Here is a 17468-nt window from a genome sequence, read left to right as displayed (position 1 = left end):
TGGCAATATACAAAAACCTGTAGGAGAACACTTCAACCTCCCTGGCCACACTATAGCAGATCTTAAGGTGGCCATCCTGCAGCAAAAAAACTTTAGGACCAGACTTCAAAGAGAAACTGCTGAGCTCCAGTTCATCTGCAAATTTGACACCATCAGCTCAGGATTAAACAAAGACTCTGAATGGCTTGCCAATTACAGAACCAGTTTCTCCTCCCTTGGTTTTCACACCTCAACTGCTAGAACAGGGCCTCATCCTCCCTGATTGATCTAACCTCGTTATCTCTAGCTTGCTTCTTGCTTGCTTATATATACCTGCCCCTGGAAATTTCCACTACTTGCATCCGAAGAAGTGGGTATTCACCCACGAAAGCTCATGCTGCAAAACGTCTGTTAGTCTATAAGGTGCCACAGGATTCTTTGCTGCTTTTACAGAACCAGACTAACACGGCTACCCCTCTGATAAAGGGGACCAAATAAAGGTGGCATTGGCAACCTTAACTCTGGCACATTCAAGCCTGATTTGTAACAATTATGTAAATAGTTACTAGAACAAGGATTAATATCCACCCATTGTATACACAAGCTGCAATTCATCCTAGAAATGCTGCTGTTGGTGTGATGAAACAGAACAATATTACAGGTTCTGTAAGGAACTGTTCAGAGAGAATCAGCATTCCCCTTTCTCTCCCATATTTCAATTTCACACCCATTCAGGAACAGTTGACTCATTGCCTTTTTTCTTGTTTTGAGGAACAGAGACCAGCTGGCCCAAGCTGTAGTTTGAACAGGTCAGAGAAGAGTATTCGCAGGCCTACAGCTGTTCAACGAGAGCAAAGACAAAATACCAGCTGCCTTGCCTACCCTTTATTCTCCTTATTACATACATATGGAATAATCTATGAAGTGTAGATGCAAAATGAGAAGTATTCCATGTACCCACTGAATGTCCAATATTGGGGAAAGAGAAGACAGTGTGTGTGAGGAGGCCACCAGTATGAAGCATCCCCAGCTCAGGCTGCTGTGTAATGTATGAGGGGTAGATTCACCTTAGACAATCCAGCAGGGAAAGATATTTTAGGTACAAGAAGAATTTTTAACTCCTATTTACTGAAATTGCTATGGCACTTTACTCTGTGGTTTGGGCATTTCTGATTCATCTTTCCTAAGGTCCCTGATTTGGTTCCTGTAAGTTACACTGTGGTTAGTCAGACATTAGCGGTGATGAGGCCAGAACGGAATGAAAATGAGGAGGGATTTTAAGGGAAGGAAAGGGAAGAAACAGAAGGAAGAATGAGGCAAGAAGGGAGGAAAGGGACAACGATAGGCCCATTAAGGCTAACCCCCCAGCCTAATTATTTGCATTTCTTTTCTGGCTTTTACATTTAAGAAGTTTCATGGAACATCACTATCCTCACTACATGAACCAAAAGATTCATAACTTCAAGGGATGGGTTAGATGACTTAATAGGTCTGCAAAGGACCAGTTCCATGTCTATTCTCAAGTACAGTACTTCCAGTTTAATATTAAATGACTTAAACAAAGTGCTTTCTTCTATCCTTACTCTTGGGAAAACACAAATACATCTAAATACATCTCACCATTAGGAAGTCCTCACTTGCTCAGACTCATCTCATTACTCCCAGTTACATTGACTGGCGTATACTATCCTTGGTGTAGACAGTTACTTTGAAGAGTACAAGTCTCACGCCTCTCCTTAACTCAGCTGCAGCACTAATGTTGCAGATATTTGTATAAATACAAGAAATTGCCCTAGATGACTGTTTAGTTGAGACCTGTCATCAAGAAAGGAAGTCCATTAACCTCCTGCAAACTCTCAGAACTTCAATAGTAAATAGAATGAATTATCACTTATAACTGCAGACTGAAACCAAATCACCAAGAGATGGCAAAATACCATCAAAGACAATTCATGTATTCACGTCATCTAACTTTCAAACTTTTAAAAGGGATTTTTCTTGCCAATATCAACCACTTTCAACTGTGCCATAGCTAAATGGCCATGCTCTGTTTAGCAACAGTCCAACTGCACTAAGAATCAAAATAACCTATGTCACAAATCCATACACTCATTTTTGCTGTCGTAAATTACTGGATCTTAAATGCCGAGTCAACATTAAGGTTTCGGAAAATGTTTTTGAAATTAATTCCAAACCAAGAAAGAATTTCTGCACTGTTATTGCATGTGGCTCTTTGACCCTTTGCCTCCCTCAAGCACACATTTGGACTTCCACTTAAGGCAGAACAAGAAGTAATGGACTTAATCTGCTACAAGGGATATTCAGATTAGATATTAGGAAAAACTTTCTAACTATAAAGGTAGTTAAGTCTGGAATAGGCTTCCAAGGGAGCTCATGGAGTCCCCGTCATTGGAAGCTTTCAAAAACAAGTTGGACACACACCTGTCAAGGATGGTCTAGGTCAGGGGTTCTCAATCTTTTCTTCTTCTGAGGCCCCCATAACATGCTATGAAAACTCCACAGCCCACCTGTGCCATAACAACTGGGCCAGAGTTAGGGGGTAGCAAGCAGAGCAATTGCCTGGGGCCCCATGCCACTAGGGCCCCCACAAAGCTAAGTTCAGCTTCAGCCCCAGGTGGCGGGGCTCAGGGCCGCAGACTTCAGCCCCAGGTGGTGGGGCTTCAGCTTTCTGCCCTGGGCCCCAGTGAATCTTACACTGGCTCTGCTTGGCGGACCCCCCTGAAACCTGCTTTTCCACCGCAGGAGGCCCCCAGACTCCTGGTTGAAAACTACTGGTCTAGGGTTATTTGGTCCTGGTTCACTTGGTCCTATCAAATCCAGCCACCTATGCTGTGATGACTTCTGGAGGTCTTGTCCAGCCCTAAATTTCTATGATTCTATGAAAAGTTGAGACATGAGAAAGTGAGGTTTGAACCCAGTTTTAGTACCAGAAAACTGATGGCTACCACAAGTGTATTAAATTAGCAGGCTGGGCAAAGGTTCTCTTATGGTTACAACTGTTTGACCTTTAGCCAGCTCTTAACTGCACCCAGCTAACCCCCTCAGGATGGAGATTTTTCAACAGCTTCTTGTCTGAAATAAGCCATGGAGAGATTCCTCTGCCCTGATATACACACATTCATTTAAAATTTCTTGAGTGTGCATGAAGTCAGAGTGCTTCCAAAGGCTCACTTTGCAGCTTCTATTGAAATGCTCTAACTCAGAACTCCTGGGCCTAGAGGATGAAGGGACTCAAACCTCCCAAGCATGGCACTCATGGCCCCCTACTCCAACAGGCACCTTCTTACAGCTGTGTTTATCCAAGTATAAGCCTTATTTAAATAGAGTTGATGCACACAATTTCCACAGACACCTGCTTCTCCCACTACAGCACTGACATGCACAAGATTCTTCTGTGCAGGAGAGTTCAGGACAGGAATTGACTGCGTACAAGGCACTGTACACAGCATTAAGAAGCAACTCATTCATTAAAATCCTAGCTTGCTCCAATTATGGGAACTGAGTGAGGAAAGCATTGGGTGACAAGCAGTGCTATCAATTTCAGTTTTCCTTATGGGTTGTTTCTGATAAGCACAGGTTGCTACAAGCCAGCACCTTTAGAATAGAGTACCCATTCATAACTCATTCCAAAAGGAGGAGACATACAGCAGTAGCTACAGCTCTGCTCAAGCTTCACAACTATCAGCAGCGTCCCACGACTTAAACAGCCACAAAAGTTGCAAGGATAAACATTTTTATGCGCAAACTATAGCATTAATGTCTCGAGTTTATTGTCAGCCTGAAATCATCATTCTTAACTGTGTTAACTGCTCCATTCAACTCAACTGGGTCTTACCTTGGAAGTTTTCCCAGTGTAGACTGAAGTTGTCTTTGATTTCAAATAAAAGCTTCTACCAGTTCGGCTGAACCCACATTAGAACTGGCAGAAGCTCCAATGTAGCCAAGGCTTTGGCACTTGGACATATTGCTACCAGCATTTAAGTTCAACTTACTGAAAAGCAGGTCTAAGTTTAAGTGGTGGTAAAAATAGGCTCCAGTCTCAAAAGCCCTGTCTATACTATGGCTCCAACCTGTTTCTACTGTGGACTAAGCCTAGATGTCACTGTTTATGTGTAGGTGGTTCAGGACAGAGAATCATAGAAATGTAGGCCTGGATGGCGACCTCAATAGGTCATATAAGCCAGTATCCTGCACTGAAGCAGGACTAAGTATTATCTAGACCATTCCTAATAGGTGTTTGTCTAGCTTGTTCTTAAAAAACTTTTTTCTACAACTGAGATTCCACCTAGGTAATTTGTACCAGTGCTTAAATACTCTTACAGTTAGGAAGTTTTTCCCTAATGTCTAACCTAAATCTCCATTGCTGCAATTTAAGCCCTTTGCTTCTTGTCCTGTCCTCAGTGGATAAGGAGAACAATTTATCACCCTCTTTATAACAATCTTTTATGTACTTGACAACAGTTGCCCCCCCTCAGTAGGGTTGCCAGGCGTCCAGTTTTCAATCAGAACGCCTGGTCGAAAAGGGACCCTGGCAGCTCCAGTGAGCACCACTCACTGGGCCGTTAAAAGTCCAGTTGGCGGCGCATCGGGGCTAAGACAGGCTCCCTGCCTGCCATGGCTCCACACAGCTCCCGGAAGCAGCCAACATGTCCCTGCAACCCCAAGGCACAGGGGCGGCCAGGGAGACTCCACGCGCAGCACCCGTCCCGAGTGCCAGCTCCACAGATCCCATTGGCTGGGAACCGTGGCCAATGAGAGCAGTGGGGGTAATGCCTGCAGGTGAGGGCAGCATATGGAGCCCCCTGGCCACTCCTGCGCTTAGAGGCCACAGGGACATACCAGCCACTTGCGGGAGCTGCCTGATGTAAGTGCTGCCTGGAGCCCACACTTCCTCCTGCACACCAACCTCCTGCTCCAGCCCTAAGCCCCCTCCTGGAGCATGCACCCCGCACTCCCTCCTGCACCCCAATCCCCTGCTCCAGCCCTGAGCCCCCTCCCACACCCAAACTCCCTCCCAGAGCCCATACCCCCTCCCACACTCCAAACCCCTCGGCCCCAGCCCAGAGACCCCTCCCTGCACCTAAAACCCCTCATCTCTGACTTCACACCAGAGCCCTCACCGTCCCCCCCACACCTCAACCCACTTCCACATCCCTAAGCCCCCTCTTAAACCCAAACCCCTCATCCCCAGGCCCACCCCACCAGCCAGCGCCCTCAATCCCTCCCTCATCCCAACCCCCTGCCCCAGCCCAGTGAAAATAAGCGAGTGAGGGTGGGGGAGAGCGAGCGACAGAGGGAGTGGAATGGAGTGAGTGGGCGACAGGGCCTTGGAGAAGGGGTGGGGCCTTGGGGAAAAGCCAGGGCGGGGGTGGGGCAAGAGTGTTTGGTTTTCTGCAGTCAGAAAGTTGGCAACCCTACTTCTCAGTCTTCTTTTCTCCAGACTAAAGAAACCCAAATTTTTTTTTTTCAATCTTTCCTCATAGGTCATGTTTTCTAGGCATTTCATCATTTTTGTTGCTCTTCTCTGGACTTTCAAAATTTTGTCCACATCTTTTCAAAATGTGGTACCCAGAACTGCACACAATACTCCACGTGAAGTCTTATCAGTGCTGTGTAGAGTGGAAGAATTACTTCTTGTGTCTTGCTTACAACACACCTGCTAATACAAAAAAAAGCAACCATTCTGGGATGTAACAGGGTTACACTGTTGACTCATATTTAGTTTGTGATCCACTATAACTGCTAGATCCTTTTCTGGAGTACTCCTTCCTATGCAGTCATTTCCCATTTTGTATTTATGCAACTGATTATTCCTAGGTGTTGCACTTTGCATTTGTCCTGATTGAATTTCATCCTTTTTCCTCTCAGACCATTTCTCCAGTTTGTCAAGATCATTTTGAATTGTAATCCTGTCCTCCAAAGCCCCTGCAACCCCTCCCAGCTTGATATCGTCCGCAAACTTTATAAGTGTACTCTCTATATCATTATCCAAATAATTTGTGAAGATATTGAATAGAACCGGAACCAGGACAGATCCATGTGGAACCCCAACCAACATACCCTTCCAGCTCTATTGGAAACCACTGGTAACTGCTCTCTGAGTATGGTTTTCCAATTAGTCGTGCACCCACCTTATATTAGGTTCATCTAGGCTCTGTCTCTAGTTTGTTTATGAGAAGGTCATGAAGCCATTCATGTTTGTAATGCCTAGCAAAACAAGACTCCCAGCCAGACTATGACTTACATGAGCAAAAGTATTTAACTGAATATTTTAGTAGAAATGTTCAGCTAATAAGCTTATCCCAGACTGCCTCCCAAACTTCCCCATGTGACAAAAGCCCCAAATGCCCCCTACCCACTGCCAAGACCTCCTGTGTACCTAATATTTTTGTTGCAACTGTGCATCAACACAAAAATCTGCATCTGAAGAGCAAAAATGATGATTGAAAAGGTGAGAACATAAAGTAAGCTAAACAGAAGAACATAAGAATGGCCATACTGGGTCAGACCAAAGGTCCATCCAGCCCAGTATCCTATCTTCCAACAGTGGCTAATGCTAGGTGCCCCAGAGGGAATGAACAGAACAAGTAATCATGAAGCGATCCATTTCCTGTCGCTCATTCTCAGCTTCTGGCAAACAGCGGTTAGGGACACCATCCAAGAGAACGCACTGGGTCTACTGTACTAACTGTATTATTCATTTTCAGATTATTAAAAACATCTTTAAAAATTTAAATTCTGAGGCAGCTTCAGTTTAAATTTCAGCACCAAATTACTGCAGAATCCAGGGCTCATGTCACAAAGTTTAGGTCCAAGGAGTACAAGAGGCCTTTGCTATGGAAGTTACATGAACTTCAGAAATTTAACAAATCCCGTGCTCTACATCACTAATATTTCCCAACGAACAAGAGTCTCTTCTACAGATACTACCCTTAGGAGTCTGCTTGAACATGGTTCCACCTGAAACTCTGCTTATCTTGTGAATAGATGGGCTCCCACAAGTTAGTGGGGGCTTATCATTATTGTTGGTAACTCAGATTATGACTGTATTATGAAGTTTACTGATTCCTGAAAAGCAACCCTTTGAAGTGAAAATCTTGAGCTGCTGGAGGCAATGGGGTGCACCTCTACACCCCAGGCCTGGGTATTTAAGCATTACAGTCAGGACAGAGTTAAATACCCACCAGCTCAGAGGAGAACAAAAGGTACTCCACTGCAACTTGCCTAACATTTACATTGCCTCTCTCTGCTCATTAAACAGGTTTTGGTTAAATAATGAACAAACTGTATTACAGATTCCGATGAGAATTCCAAAATTATAAATCAACTGGTAAAGCCCAGAGGAGAACGAAGGGAGTGGGAGGGAGGGAAGGATAATATTGACTAATATAAAGGGCGCAGCTTGACAGTGGATATTCCTGCCACACCTGATCAAACATGCTCCGTGGGGGGAGGAAAGGGGGAGAGCAAGAAGGGAGATGGGACAAGACAGTCTGAAATTTGCATCCGGAACAGATTAAAATGGATTCTTGGGGGACTGAGAAAATACATAATATATATTACTATAAATGCAAAACTGTACTAAAAGCTAACTCAAATGTCAAAGATTACAGCTTGAATAAATTTAAATATAAAAGCCATGTGCTTCCATGAGTTAATGAAAGAGACATGAAAAGAAAGTCTGGACAAGAACTAAGCTCCGGCCTCACTGCCCAGAGAAGGTGCTGGGCTTAGACAGTAGTGGACATCCTTCAGCAGACTCCACCAATACTACAAAGCACTGCTTGGATTCCATCGCATGCCTAAGGCTCAGTCAAGCTGGGCAAAGCATATGTCTCCTACTCTCAGGCATTAAAGTCAGAGGCCATCACTGGTGCTGAAACTGCCTGTTTAGGAGAGCACCTTGTGATCAAAGTGAGATCACACTCCAATGTAATACACAAGCAGGCACTCTTTTGACACCACCATGGCAGAATGAACATAGGCCATTTTTGCATAATCCCTCGGGAGCTCACAGGAAGCTTCTGGGTTACTCAGCACATGGAACTCTTTCTCTTTACAATGAGCAATTAGTGGTTTGGGTTGAATTCATTCAAGAGAAGTTATTGTGGACAGTGCCCAAATGTTAACCAAGCCCTGCCAGCTACTCATTGTGTCTGTATGAAAATATCAGGACTCTCCAGTTCAATTTCGTTATTGCTTGACACACCATTTCTGATAATGTCTGTTACTCTTGTTACTTTCCTGTTACTGCCAGGAAAGGGCTTCAGGAGACCCACCTGAGAGAATCACAGCCTCATTCAAGTGAGAGCCATTGCAGTGGTAATGTATGAAATCACTTCTTACAACCAAGAAATGAAGCAGAACGTCCCTATCCTTTCAGGTGTTAGACAAAGGGATTCCAGGGTGTAGTTCTTCCCATGGTCCTTAAGGCAATGGGTATGTTCATCCAACTTAGATGATGACAGACGGCTCCAAAGCATTTAAACCGACTTGCTCAAGAACTTTGGGTTCTGACATGATGCCTCAGAACCAAAACATAGTCGAGAAATTTAACTGGGCAGAAATTACCTACCTAAAATTTCTGTACTACAAGCTAACATTAGATTCTTTTTTAAGACCAAGCAAGTTCTCCAGGCACAGAGCAGAAGCCCCTATGCCTGCAGATAGTCATGAAAAAAGAAGGAATTATAGCTCTCCATTGACTCACTCCTATAACCTTTCTTCGATTCCAGGAAATGATGCTTCTGGAGTTTCAATAAACACTGCTTTCTTAGTGGGTTCCTAAACTCAGTGCCAAAAGAGTAGTGAGCAAAGCCCACCAGTGGGAATGTGCAGAAACCAACTCAAAATAAGCTTAACATTCTTGTGGCTCTAGACAGAGTTCAGTAGTGAAGCAGCCATTGCATAATATTGCAAAGTTTGTTTCTCTGTTACGTTCAGTCATGAGACAATGGGATCTGGTGAGATCTAACAGAATGCACACCTGACTTGTGAGTCTGAGACACATGACTAGCTTAGGGTAATGCAACTGTCCTGACACTGTTAGTCAGAGAAGACATTCTGCTCCAGAAGAAATAAAGTTAGCAGAGCTCACATTCCAGAGAGCTACTGTCCCATTAAATGTGTACCAATAACCCATTCTGGCTCAGAATCAGGTCCTATCAGACTGGTTTATATGTACCATAAGAGTGACCTGTCCTCTCAAAGCTCGGGGAAATTAATCCACATAGGTTCACTTCCAGAAAGAAGGAAGAACAACAGTGAAATTCTAGCAATCATTGCAGGAACATCTATCACAGCTGCTGGCCTCCCTTCAGTACAAGGCTAACCAGGGTTTCATCCCTGAACCCAGGAGATTTATGTTGAAATTGCAGTCTGTTTGCCATTAATTACAGGCAGCAGGTGACCAAACCTGCAGTCCTGAGAGATGGGAGGCGGAAGAAATCAAACAATGGGAGGCTCCTTTCCAAGCAGAATTTTCCTGTCACTCATGACTACGTACAGGAACAAAACACACTGTTAGTGAAAGCAGGGGGCTGGACTTGATGACTTTTCAGGGTCCCTTCTAGTTCTATGAGATGGATATATCTCCATATATTACTTATCACAGCTTGGACAGAAAGACGACATATGTTTATGCACTGATCTCATATAATACTACAAACATACTGGATTATAGAGACAGATCAGGGTGAACAGAGAGGCATGGGTACAATGGCTACAGATTGCACAGAAATATATTTTGAAGCGTCCCTCACGTACTGTATAAACACAACACAATATATAAAAAACAAATGGTCAGAGGGTAAACTGTTGGTCTAAAGCTCAGAGCATATGGTCATGAAATAACTTCAAGGGGTCAGAGATTCATTAGCCAATGCTATAGAAAAAAAGTTATAAAAGCAATACCATACCTCAGAACAAGCAGGTATGCAAGACACCAACATTTCTCAGGTGAATGAAAGTCTAACAACACAGGCAAGATGTTTGAGTAACTGGTATAAGCACATAAATGGCATGTGATTAGTCATAAGCATGTGTTACACACTCCCAGTAAAAAGGCATTTCCCCTATTTATGGACTGATTTACTATTTTCTATAAAGGGTGTACGTGTTGGTGCTTTTCCATTACTAAATATCTGATCCTTGGATAAAAAGTGACAGTCATAAGAGGCTATATTTGTGCCCAGGTACAGACATACCATATTTACACGTTATATTGTATATTCATACCTGCACATGTGCACTTACCGGTTATGTTATTTAGCACTTCTTTCAATAAACTAAAGCTGTGCAGCAGGGGATCCCGTTCTTCATCCTACAGGTTACACAAACAAAGGAAGTACTTAATGAGACAGATAGATACCTAAATCACACAGTAAAAAAGATATGCAGGGTCCACAAAGATATCATCTCCTTTTAGTTTTCCTTCAGGACAAGCCGTATTGAGAGATTTTCCAAAGAGGGGAAGATAGGTAGGTTAGGTTCATTAGCTTCAATCTTCCTATTCCATCAAGATTGAGGAAAGTATTCAATTTTCCTTTATAATTTTCCACTGCTGTATAGCTTGGGGGTCAAGAGCAGAATGCCCTCTCAAGACTCAGCACTCTGTTTTCATTTTACTGTCGTAAGAAAGAATTCTGATTTGCTTTCCACTACTCAATAAAGTTCAGGGTAGATATATGCCACATTAACACCCATAGCAAATCTTTATAAACCAATTTAATCCTCAAGAGTGATTTATAATGGGAACACACCAACAATACTTGGCACTGCAACAGTAACTTGAAAAAAGAGCCACTGTAAGAAAGTTACCAGAGTAGCTACTTCCTACAGCCATAATTTAGTATATCTATTTTTATGGGCACAGGCAGAGGTTCCTCCAAGCCGCATGCATATACAGCCACAACTCCTAATGGAAGGCACCAAGCACTAATGAAGCAATGCTTCTAAGAAGGCAAAAGGGCCTGCCGTTTGAGATTAAAGCCATTTATGCTAGATTAGAACCATCTGTGTTTCATGTGCCATTTTACAGTGCATCACAGATATAGTACAACACATACACATTACACTGCTAAACTGAAATGCTGGCTGAGAACATCATGTGAACCAAAAATCTTGCATTAGTGACCTTTTTAACAAATTGGATTTTGAAATATTATTTCAGTCAATGGCATAGCTAGCAGTCACAAAACAGACATAAAAAGATAAAGTGACAATGCACCACACAAAGGGTGAAAAATGCCCCATTTTTATTAACTTACTCTATGCCCCAAATTTACATTTCTTGGCTCTTGTGGTTTTAAACTGTCAGCCACGGCAGAACACAAAAGGCACGTAAAAATGATGTTAAAATGAAACAGGCAATATTTTCAAACACCCCCTATGACACCAGGAGAGATTCCTACAAAGGTCTGAATAAAATGTTAAAGTGAGTGCGAGGATGTATAAATCATATCCCCAACTCAGCCACTTTTCCAGCCCATGGGGAAATAGATTTCCAGCTTCATCTCTCAGTGCTCACCAATACAACATACATGCTTACAAGCACAAAGTTAGAAGGTCAAAGCTGTCTAAAGAAGCAAACCATAGCAAATTATTATTCCTGTGTTACCTAGAAAACTACTGTTGGGTGCTTTAGTTTGAGGAGACAAGAGGTTTGATTTTATTAAAATTTACAGTTACTAGGTTCTTCATAACACAGACAGATCTCACCAACCCAAGCAAACTTACCAAATGTGTGTGAGTATTCCATCGAGCATTGCGTTTTATGGCACCCACCACTGTATTGATTTCACCTTGGACAATGTAAATATTCTTATCCACCATCCTGACAGTCCTAACAAAGAGAATCCAGGTTAATTCCTAGTTGTTCAAAATAAGGCACACTGAATCACCCCATGCCTTGGGCAGGAAATCAATCTGGTCCCCAGGTCTGTAAGGGACAGGGTAGGGATGCAATTGACAAGCGAGAAATATTTGTAGAGTATAGGTTAGTTACAGGAGAGTTCCCATAGTAGAATAACTGTATTGGTCTGCAGGTGGAAAACTGGTATATTCCCAGTTTTCCACCTGCAGACCAATACAGTTATTCTACTATGAGAAAGACACCACACTTTTCCATATAAGAAGCATTCAAAGCAGCTAGCTAGGTACAGGAAACCAGCCCTTAGACTTCTTATTTGTGCCCTTTATATAGGCTACTGCTATTTGAGTTGCTTGGGAAAGCAGCTCCTTTGGATGCTAAACTTTTAAAGATTAAAGCCATTTGTTTTAGATGTTGCTTTCACATGCACCTTAAGAGGAGGAAGAACACAAGCATGAAAAGCATGAAGTCAAGTTCAGGACAACGTCAAGGAAGAAGTAAGGTTTACAGAACTGGACAGACCAAAGGGAGGGAAAATGGGAGCAGATAAAAGCAGAGATGTAGTCCAAGACAGCCTGAGGTCATGCAGGGCCTTGAATACAGGGACAAGAAGCCTGAATTTGATGTACTGAGATAGAAAGCCAATGAAGGGATCTGCACAGGGAGGGGTGAAAGAATGGTATGACTGGAGCAGCAGCAACATTTTTGACGGACTGTGAGGTACACAGAAGTGAAGAGGCACGGATAAAAGAAGACAATGTTACAGTAATTAATGCTAGATATGACCCAGGCATGGACAAAGATAGAGAAACGGGGGTGGTAAGTAACACACAGACTAATTAAAGTTATGACAAATAAGCAACAGGACTGATCAGGAGACCAGAGTTATAGGACACCATGCCTGCAAACCCAGATGAGTAGGAAGTGGAAGGCTAGCCAAGGAATGAGGATGTATAGAGGGACTGGAAGCAAAGAGGAGAGGTTTAATTTTAATCAATTGAGTTTGAGACATCAACAGAACATCCAGAAGGAGTTGAGAGACTGAGCAGAGGGGTGGAAAACAGAGCAGTAAATCTGAGTATTACTGGTAACATCATGAGAGGGGAGTGGGTCACCTAGAAAGAGGGTAAAGGGAAAAAATGAAGAGACAGCAATGGAGGGTAAGAAGCAAACTGATGTGGAGCTACCACAGGAGAATTTGAAACAACAGTCTGTGTATATCACCTGAATTTTTAGTCATGTTAGCACATTTGTAAACTTCAAACGTGTGACCAAAGAAGTCACTTAACCTACTGCATTATCCTTAACTTGCCAATAGTGTAGCAATTACAGAATTCATCAAATGCAGACACTTCAAAAAAAAAATCAGAGGATCTGACACTTTCTTATGACCCTGATAAAGTTTTTTGCAGAATTTTGTTTGTAGAACTTTGAACAGGCAGGGTTAACAACCACCATTGGAACAAACTACCAAGGAAAATGGCAGATTCTCCAATGCAACATAGGATGCCTTTCTGGAAGATATGCTTCAAACAAGTTATTGGGCTCAATACAGAAACAACTAGATGAAATTATACGGCCTATGTAATGCAGGAGGTCAGACTAGATGGCCCCTTCTGGCTTTAAAATCTATAAAAACTAGACACCTGTTAAATTTCAGCTACTTTTAAGGAATTGAGCTTCTTGAAGCAAAAGCTCATCCCTCCCAAATACATATTCCTTTCTGGTGAAGGGTCTGTCTTCCTGAATCTAGCTCTACTCAGAATCACTGCAGCTTTATTCAGATCTTTAGAGACAGCAGTGAAGCTATAACAAAAGTCATACCACTACCACTGCTAATATGCAGGAACATTATGAGTGGCAGCAAAAGCAAACATTGGTGTTATTCACATGGGAACAGGACTTGAAAAAAGAGGAAGAAGTATTGAATCCCCCAATAGTCAGTAGGTTGGGCAGTGTGGAGGGAGGAAGAAGAAAGTCCCTTACATGGCCCTCGTTACTGCAATAACCAAATGTCTTCAAGATGGACACCATATGAAATAAATAGTGCCCTATTCAGAGTACAAGGACATCCTTGAAAAGAAAAAGTCTTCTTCCCCACCTCAGCAGATAAAGTGCTTCCCACCAGATGCTGTCCTGGCCCTTATACAGGTGAGTCGCATCTTACACGGGGGTTAGGTTCTGAAGTCAGCGTGTAAGGCAAAAAATCGCATATAGTCAAACACTCATTGAGTGGAATGGTGGGTGGAATCGCCCACACTACAGTTACAGTATTTAAATTGTTATTTTTCTCTTTTTTGCCGAGTGCGTATACTTAAAATTGCAAGTTAAATGTGCCTATGATGCGACTCCACTGTAGATGCCTATCTTATTTTGTATCAACCTCTAGCTAATAGGTCTAAATCCTGTGGCTAGAATCAGTCTGAAATGTTTTACAAGTTTCAGTTAGTATGTTCTTGTCTGCCAAATCATTCTGCTGATGAGAGCCTTCAGCAATGTTCTCTAGCAGCCAAATGATCATCAATTGAAGTACTTGCGTGTGATCTTACATCATCAATTCCACATTCAAAAATGCTTCAAATGTGTGCCATCAAAGGTACATGCTACTATCTCACACCCAGATGGAACCCTTGGTTACTCAATAGTCAAGTACATACGTACATCTCATGGGTACAGACATCAAGAGTCAGGTGTGCTATTTTGGGTAACCACTTTGAGTCCTTTTGGGAAGCTAGTGCCTTGGGAAATACAACCAAGAAATAGCACCATCCTCTGGTTAGATTTCCATGAAGTCACCTCTTTCCATCACCGTTTTTTACCCTTACTGAATACCAATTACCTGCAGACCCAATGCCAATGAAACCACCACAATGGACCGCAATCACAGAAATGGATCCAATCCACTTCTACAATTGGGAACAGTGATTTAGTTCAAAACCAGGCTGCTGTTGAGCCAGATCTGGCTCAATGTTCATAACAAGACAGTTGATCACCTATTTTGGGAATTACCTGGGTATTTGAAAGTTCATAAAATTAAACATTTCAAACTTACAGGACATACGGTGCATAAGTTAAATTATTAATTTTTCACTGATACAAATGATAAATGTATACAGTATGCCTGATTTTTCTTTGTTTGATAGAACTGCATATCATCTTTGTCACCACATCTCTGAGCTGTACAGCTGTTTGTACATTGGCTGAAGGATTGAAGTCACATTCGGCAGCAGAAAAATGACTTTGGTGGCAGAAAAATGGTTCACATAACCAGTCATTCATAAGATTGATGTTCATAAAAATCGGGGTTCTACTGTAATCTGAAAATTTCTGAGCAGGATGCAGTCAGTCAAGTTCCACTGCAGATAAAGTGCTATTAAGGAATAAGATTAGGGAACATTTATCAGTCCTCAAATCACATCAACAGTTCCTGCCTACTGCACAGCTAGCCAGGCTACCTGAAAACAAAGTCAATACAGCAATATAGCCTGCACTTGCCTGTCAATCTTCATATAGAAAGTTGATTTAGAAGTCTAATTCACTTGAGCTTTTTACATACAGTATAACTGGGAGCTGAAAGAGCTGAGTTGAAGAAACTCTTCTTAAGGCTAATTCTCCAGCACTGGACAGAAATCACAGAATCATAGATATGTAGGGCTGGAAGAGACCTCAAGAAGTCATCAAGTCCAGCCCCCCGAACTGAGGCAGGTCCAAGTAAACCTAGACCATCCCTGACAGGTGTTAGTCCAATCTGTTGGACTGATAGGGATTCCATAACCTTCCTTAGGAGCCTATTACAGCATTAAAGCACTCTTTTAGTTAGAAACCTTTTCCTAATATCTAAAAAATAACGCAGAAGAGTACTTTTATTAACCCAAGAGGTTTGGTTCTTATTTCACTGTACTGTGCAATGGTCTGGTGACACAGAACAGACATTGTGGCATTTATACTTGATGAGACAATTTAGGGTGCTCTCAAAAGTAGTTGTAACATACTACTTGGTATAAAGGAGAGGCAAGAGTGGTATAACTCCTCTGCAGTGCTGTTGTAAGCCTAAATACAATAGCATTGAGTTAGCACATGGGAACCAAGAAGTGAAACGGAACACCCTCTTTTAACTATCAAAACTGAGTGAAAAATAAAAATTAAACAGCATGAACAGTAGGGTGAATGCTTTTTCTCTACTTACGACTGATTAAATTGTCTTAGTTTTTACAGTTCAAAAAGTCTTGTATTGATACTGTCCATTTAATAAGGCCATTGTCTTTGATCCTTCCTCCTCCAGCAATTAAAAAAGGTTATCTATATGTTGTGTAAAGTAGTCTTCACTTTCATTTTTTTAAATTACTCATACTCAGTGAATTATTCATAACTGCTCACTTCACGAAAGTCCCCTCCAACTATTTCCAGCCTAAATAATCCTAGAGTTTGGAATTCAGTCATGTGTATATACCACCATCCTGTTGATTGACCAGACTGCTCTTCACTCAACCTTTTTAATCTGTGCTCCACCTAAATTAGGGGGAGGTGACTAGAACTAGACAGTCCTCCAGCTAGGAGTGGGCCACATTATCGTATTTTATTCTCTCCCCACTGAACAATTCCAATCAACTTTCTTAGAACTGCCGCTGCAACATGGGCAGACATTATCACGCAACTGACCAGTGACTCCAGGTCTGTCCCCTCCAGGGGATCCCATATGCAGAGAACCAATCAGTGTACAGGGCTGGTTTATATTACTTTGGCCAGAGTTTGAGTAATCTGTGTTTACCTTTGAATGAGTTTAATCCAAGGCAAAACTGACCCTGACCACACAGTTATTTCTTGACACATTCAGAGGAAAAGCACTTGGCAGATACATATGTCTCTGTCTCCTTGTAGCCAGGGAGGTTCACACAAGAGAAAGATGAAGCCGGGGGGTGGGGGGGAGAAATCAGGCCTAAAATGGGATAAATATCACGGCAGGAAATTGTGGCAACATGTCCCCACCCCCCATCGGCTGGGGATGGCCAGGACACACCAACACCACATACACACATACGGCTAGGCCGAGAACCCCTCTGGCAGCACCATGCCCAAGACACACCGTCACTTCCCCCCACCCCTGCATGGCTGGGCCAAAACCCCCTATGCCAGCACCCCACCCAAGACACACCATCTCCCCCACCACCACATGGCTGGGCCGAGGCCCCCTCCGCCAGCACCCTGCGTAGGCTCCACTGTCACCCACCATGGCTGGGCTGGGCCAGACCCCCCTCGGCCAGCACCCTGCCCAGGACACACTGTCACCCACCCATCATGGCTGGGCCAGACCCCCCTCCGCCAGCACCCTGCCCAGGACACACTGTCACCCACCCATCATGGCTGGGCCAGACCCCCCTCCGCCAGCACCCTGCCCAGGACTACCCGTCACCCACCCATCATGGCTGGGCCAGACCCCCCTCCGCCAGCACCCTGCCCAGGACTACCCGTCACCACCCACCCACACACACACAATGGCTGAGCCCGACACCCCGCACCCTGCCCAGGATACACCCAAAACCGGGGCCCTTGCAGCTCACCCCGCTGCCACCGCCCTAGGGCCCAACCCGCCGCCTCGCCC

At 43.3% G+C, this 17468-nt stretch overlaps 1 protein-coding gene across 6 annotated transcripts in view; it reads right to left on the bottom strand.

Annotated features, from left to right (window-relative positions):
- The window catches only part of GBF1 (golgi brefeldin A resistant guanine nucleotide exchange factor 1), a 170888-nt gene that overhangs the window by 152940 nt on the left and 480 nt on the right, over positions 1–17468 (bottom strand). For all 6 annotated transcript variants that reach the window (XM_039547186.1, XM_039547188.1, XM_039547187.1 and 3 more), the window contains exons 2-3: positions 11737–11842; positions 10255–10321 (exon numbers count right to left, since the gene is read on the bottom strand). In XM_039547186.1, coding sequence (XP_039403120.1) covers positions 10255–10321; positions 11737–11842 — 173 coding nt within the window. The remainder of the gene's footprint in view (positions 1–10254; positions 10322–11736; positions 11843–17468) is intronic.

This window comes from Mauremys reevesii, linkage group 7 (assembly GCF_016161935.1).
Source record: "Mauremys reevesii isolate NIE-2019 linkage group 7, ASM1616193v1, whole genome shotgun sequence".
NCBI classification, from domain to species: Eukaryota; Metazoa; Chordata; order Testudines; family Geoemydidae; genus Mauremys; species Mauremys reevesii.
This window is presented reverse-complemented; position numbering and strand designations above follow the sequence as displayed.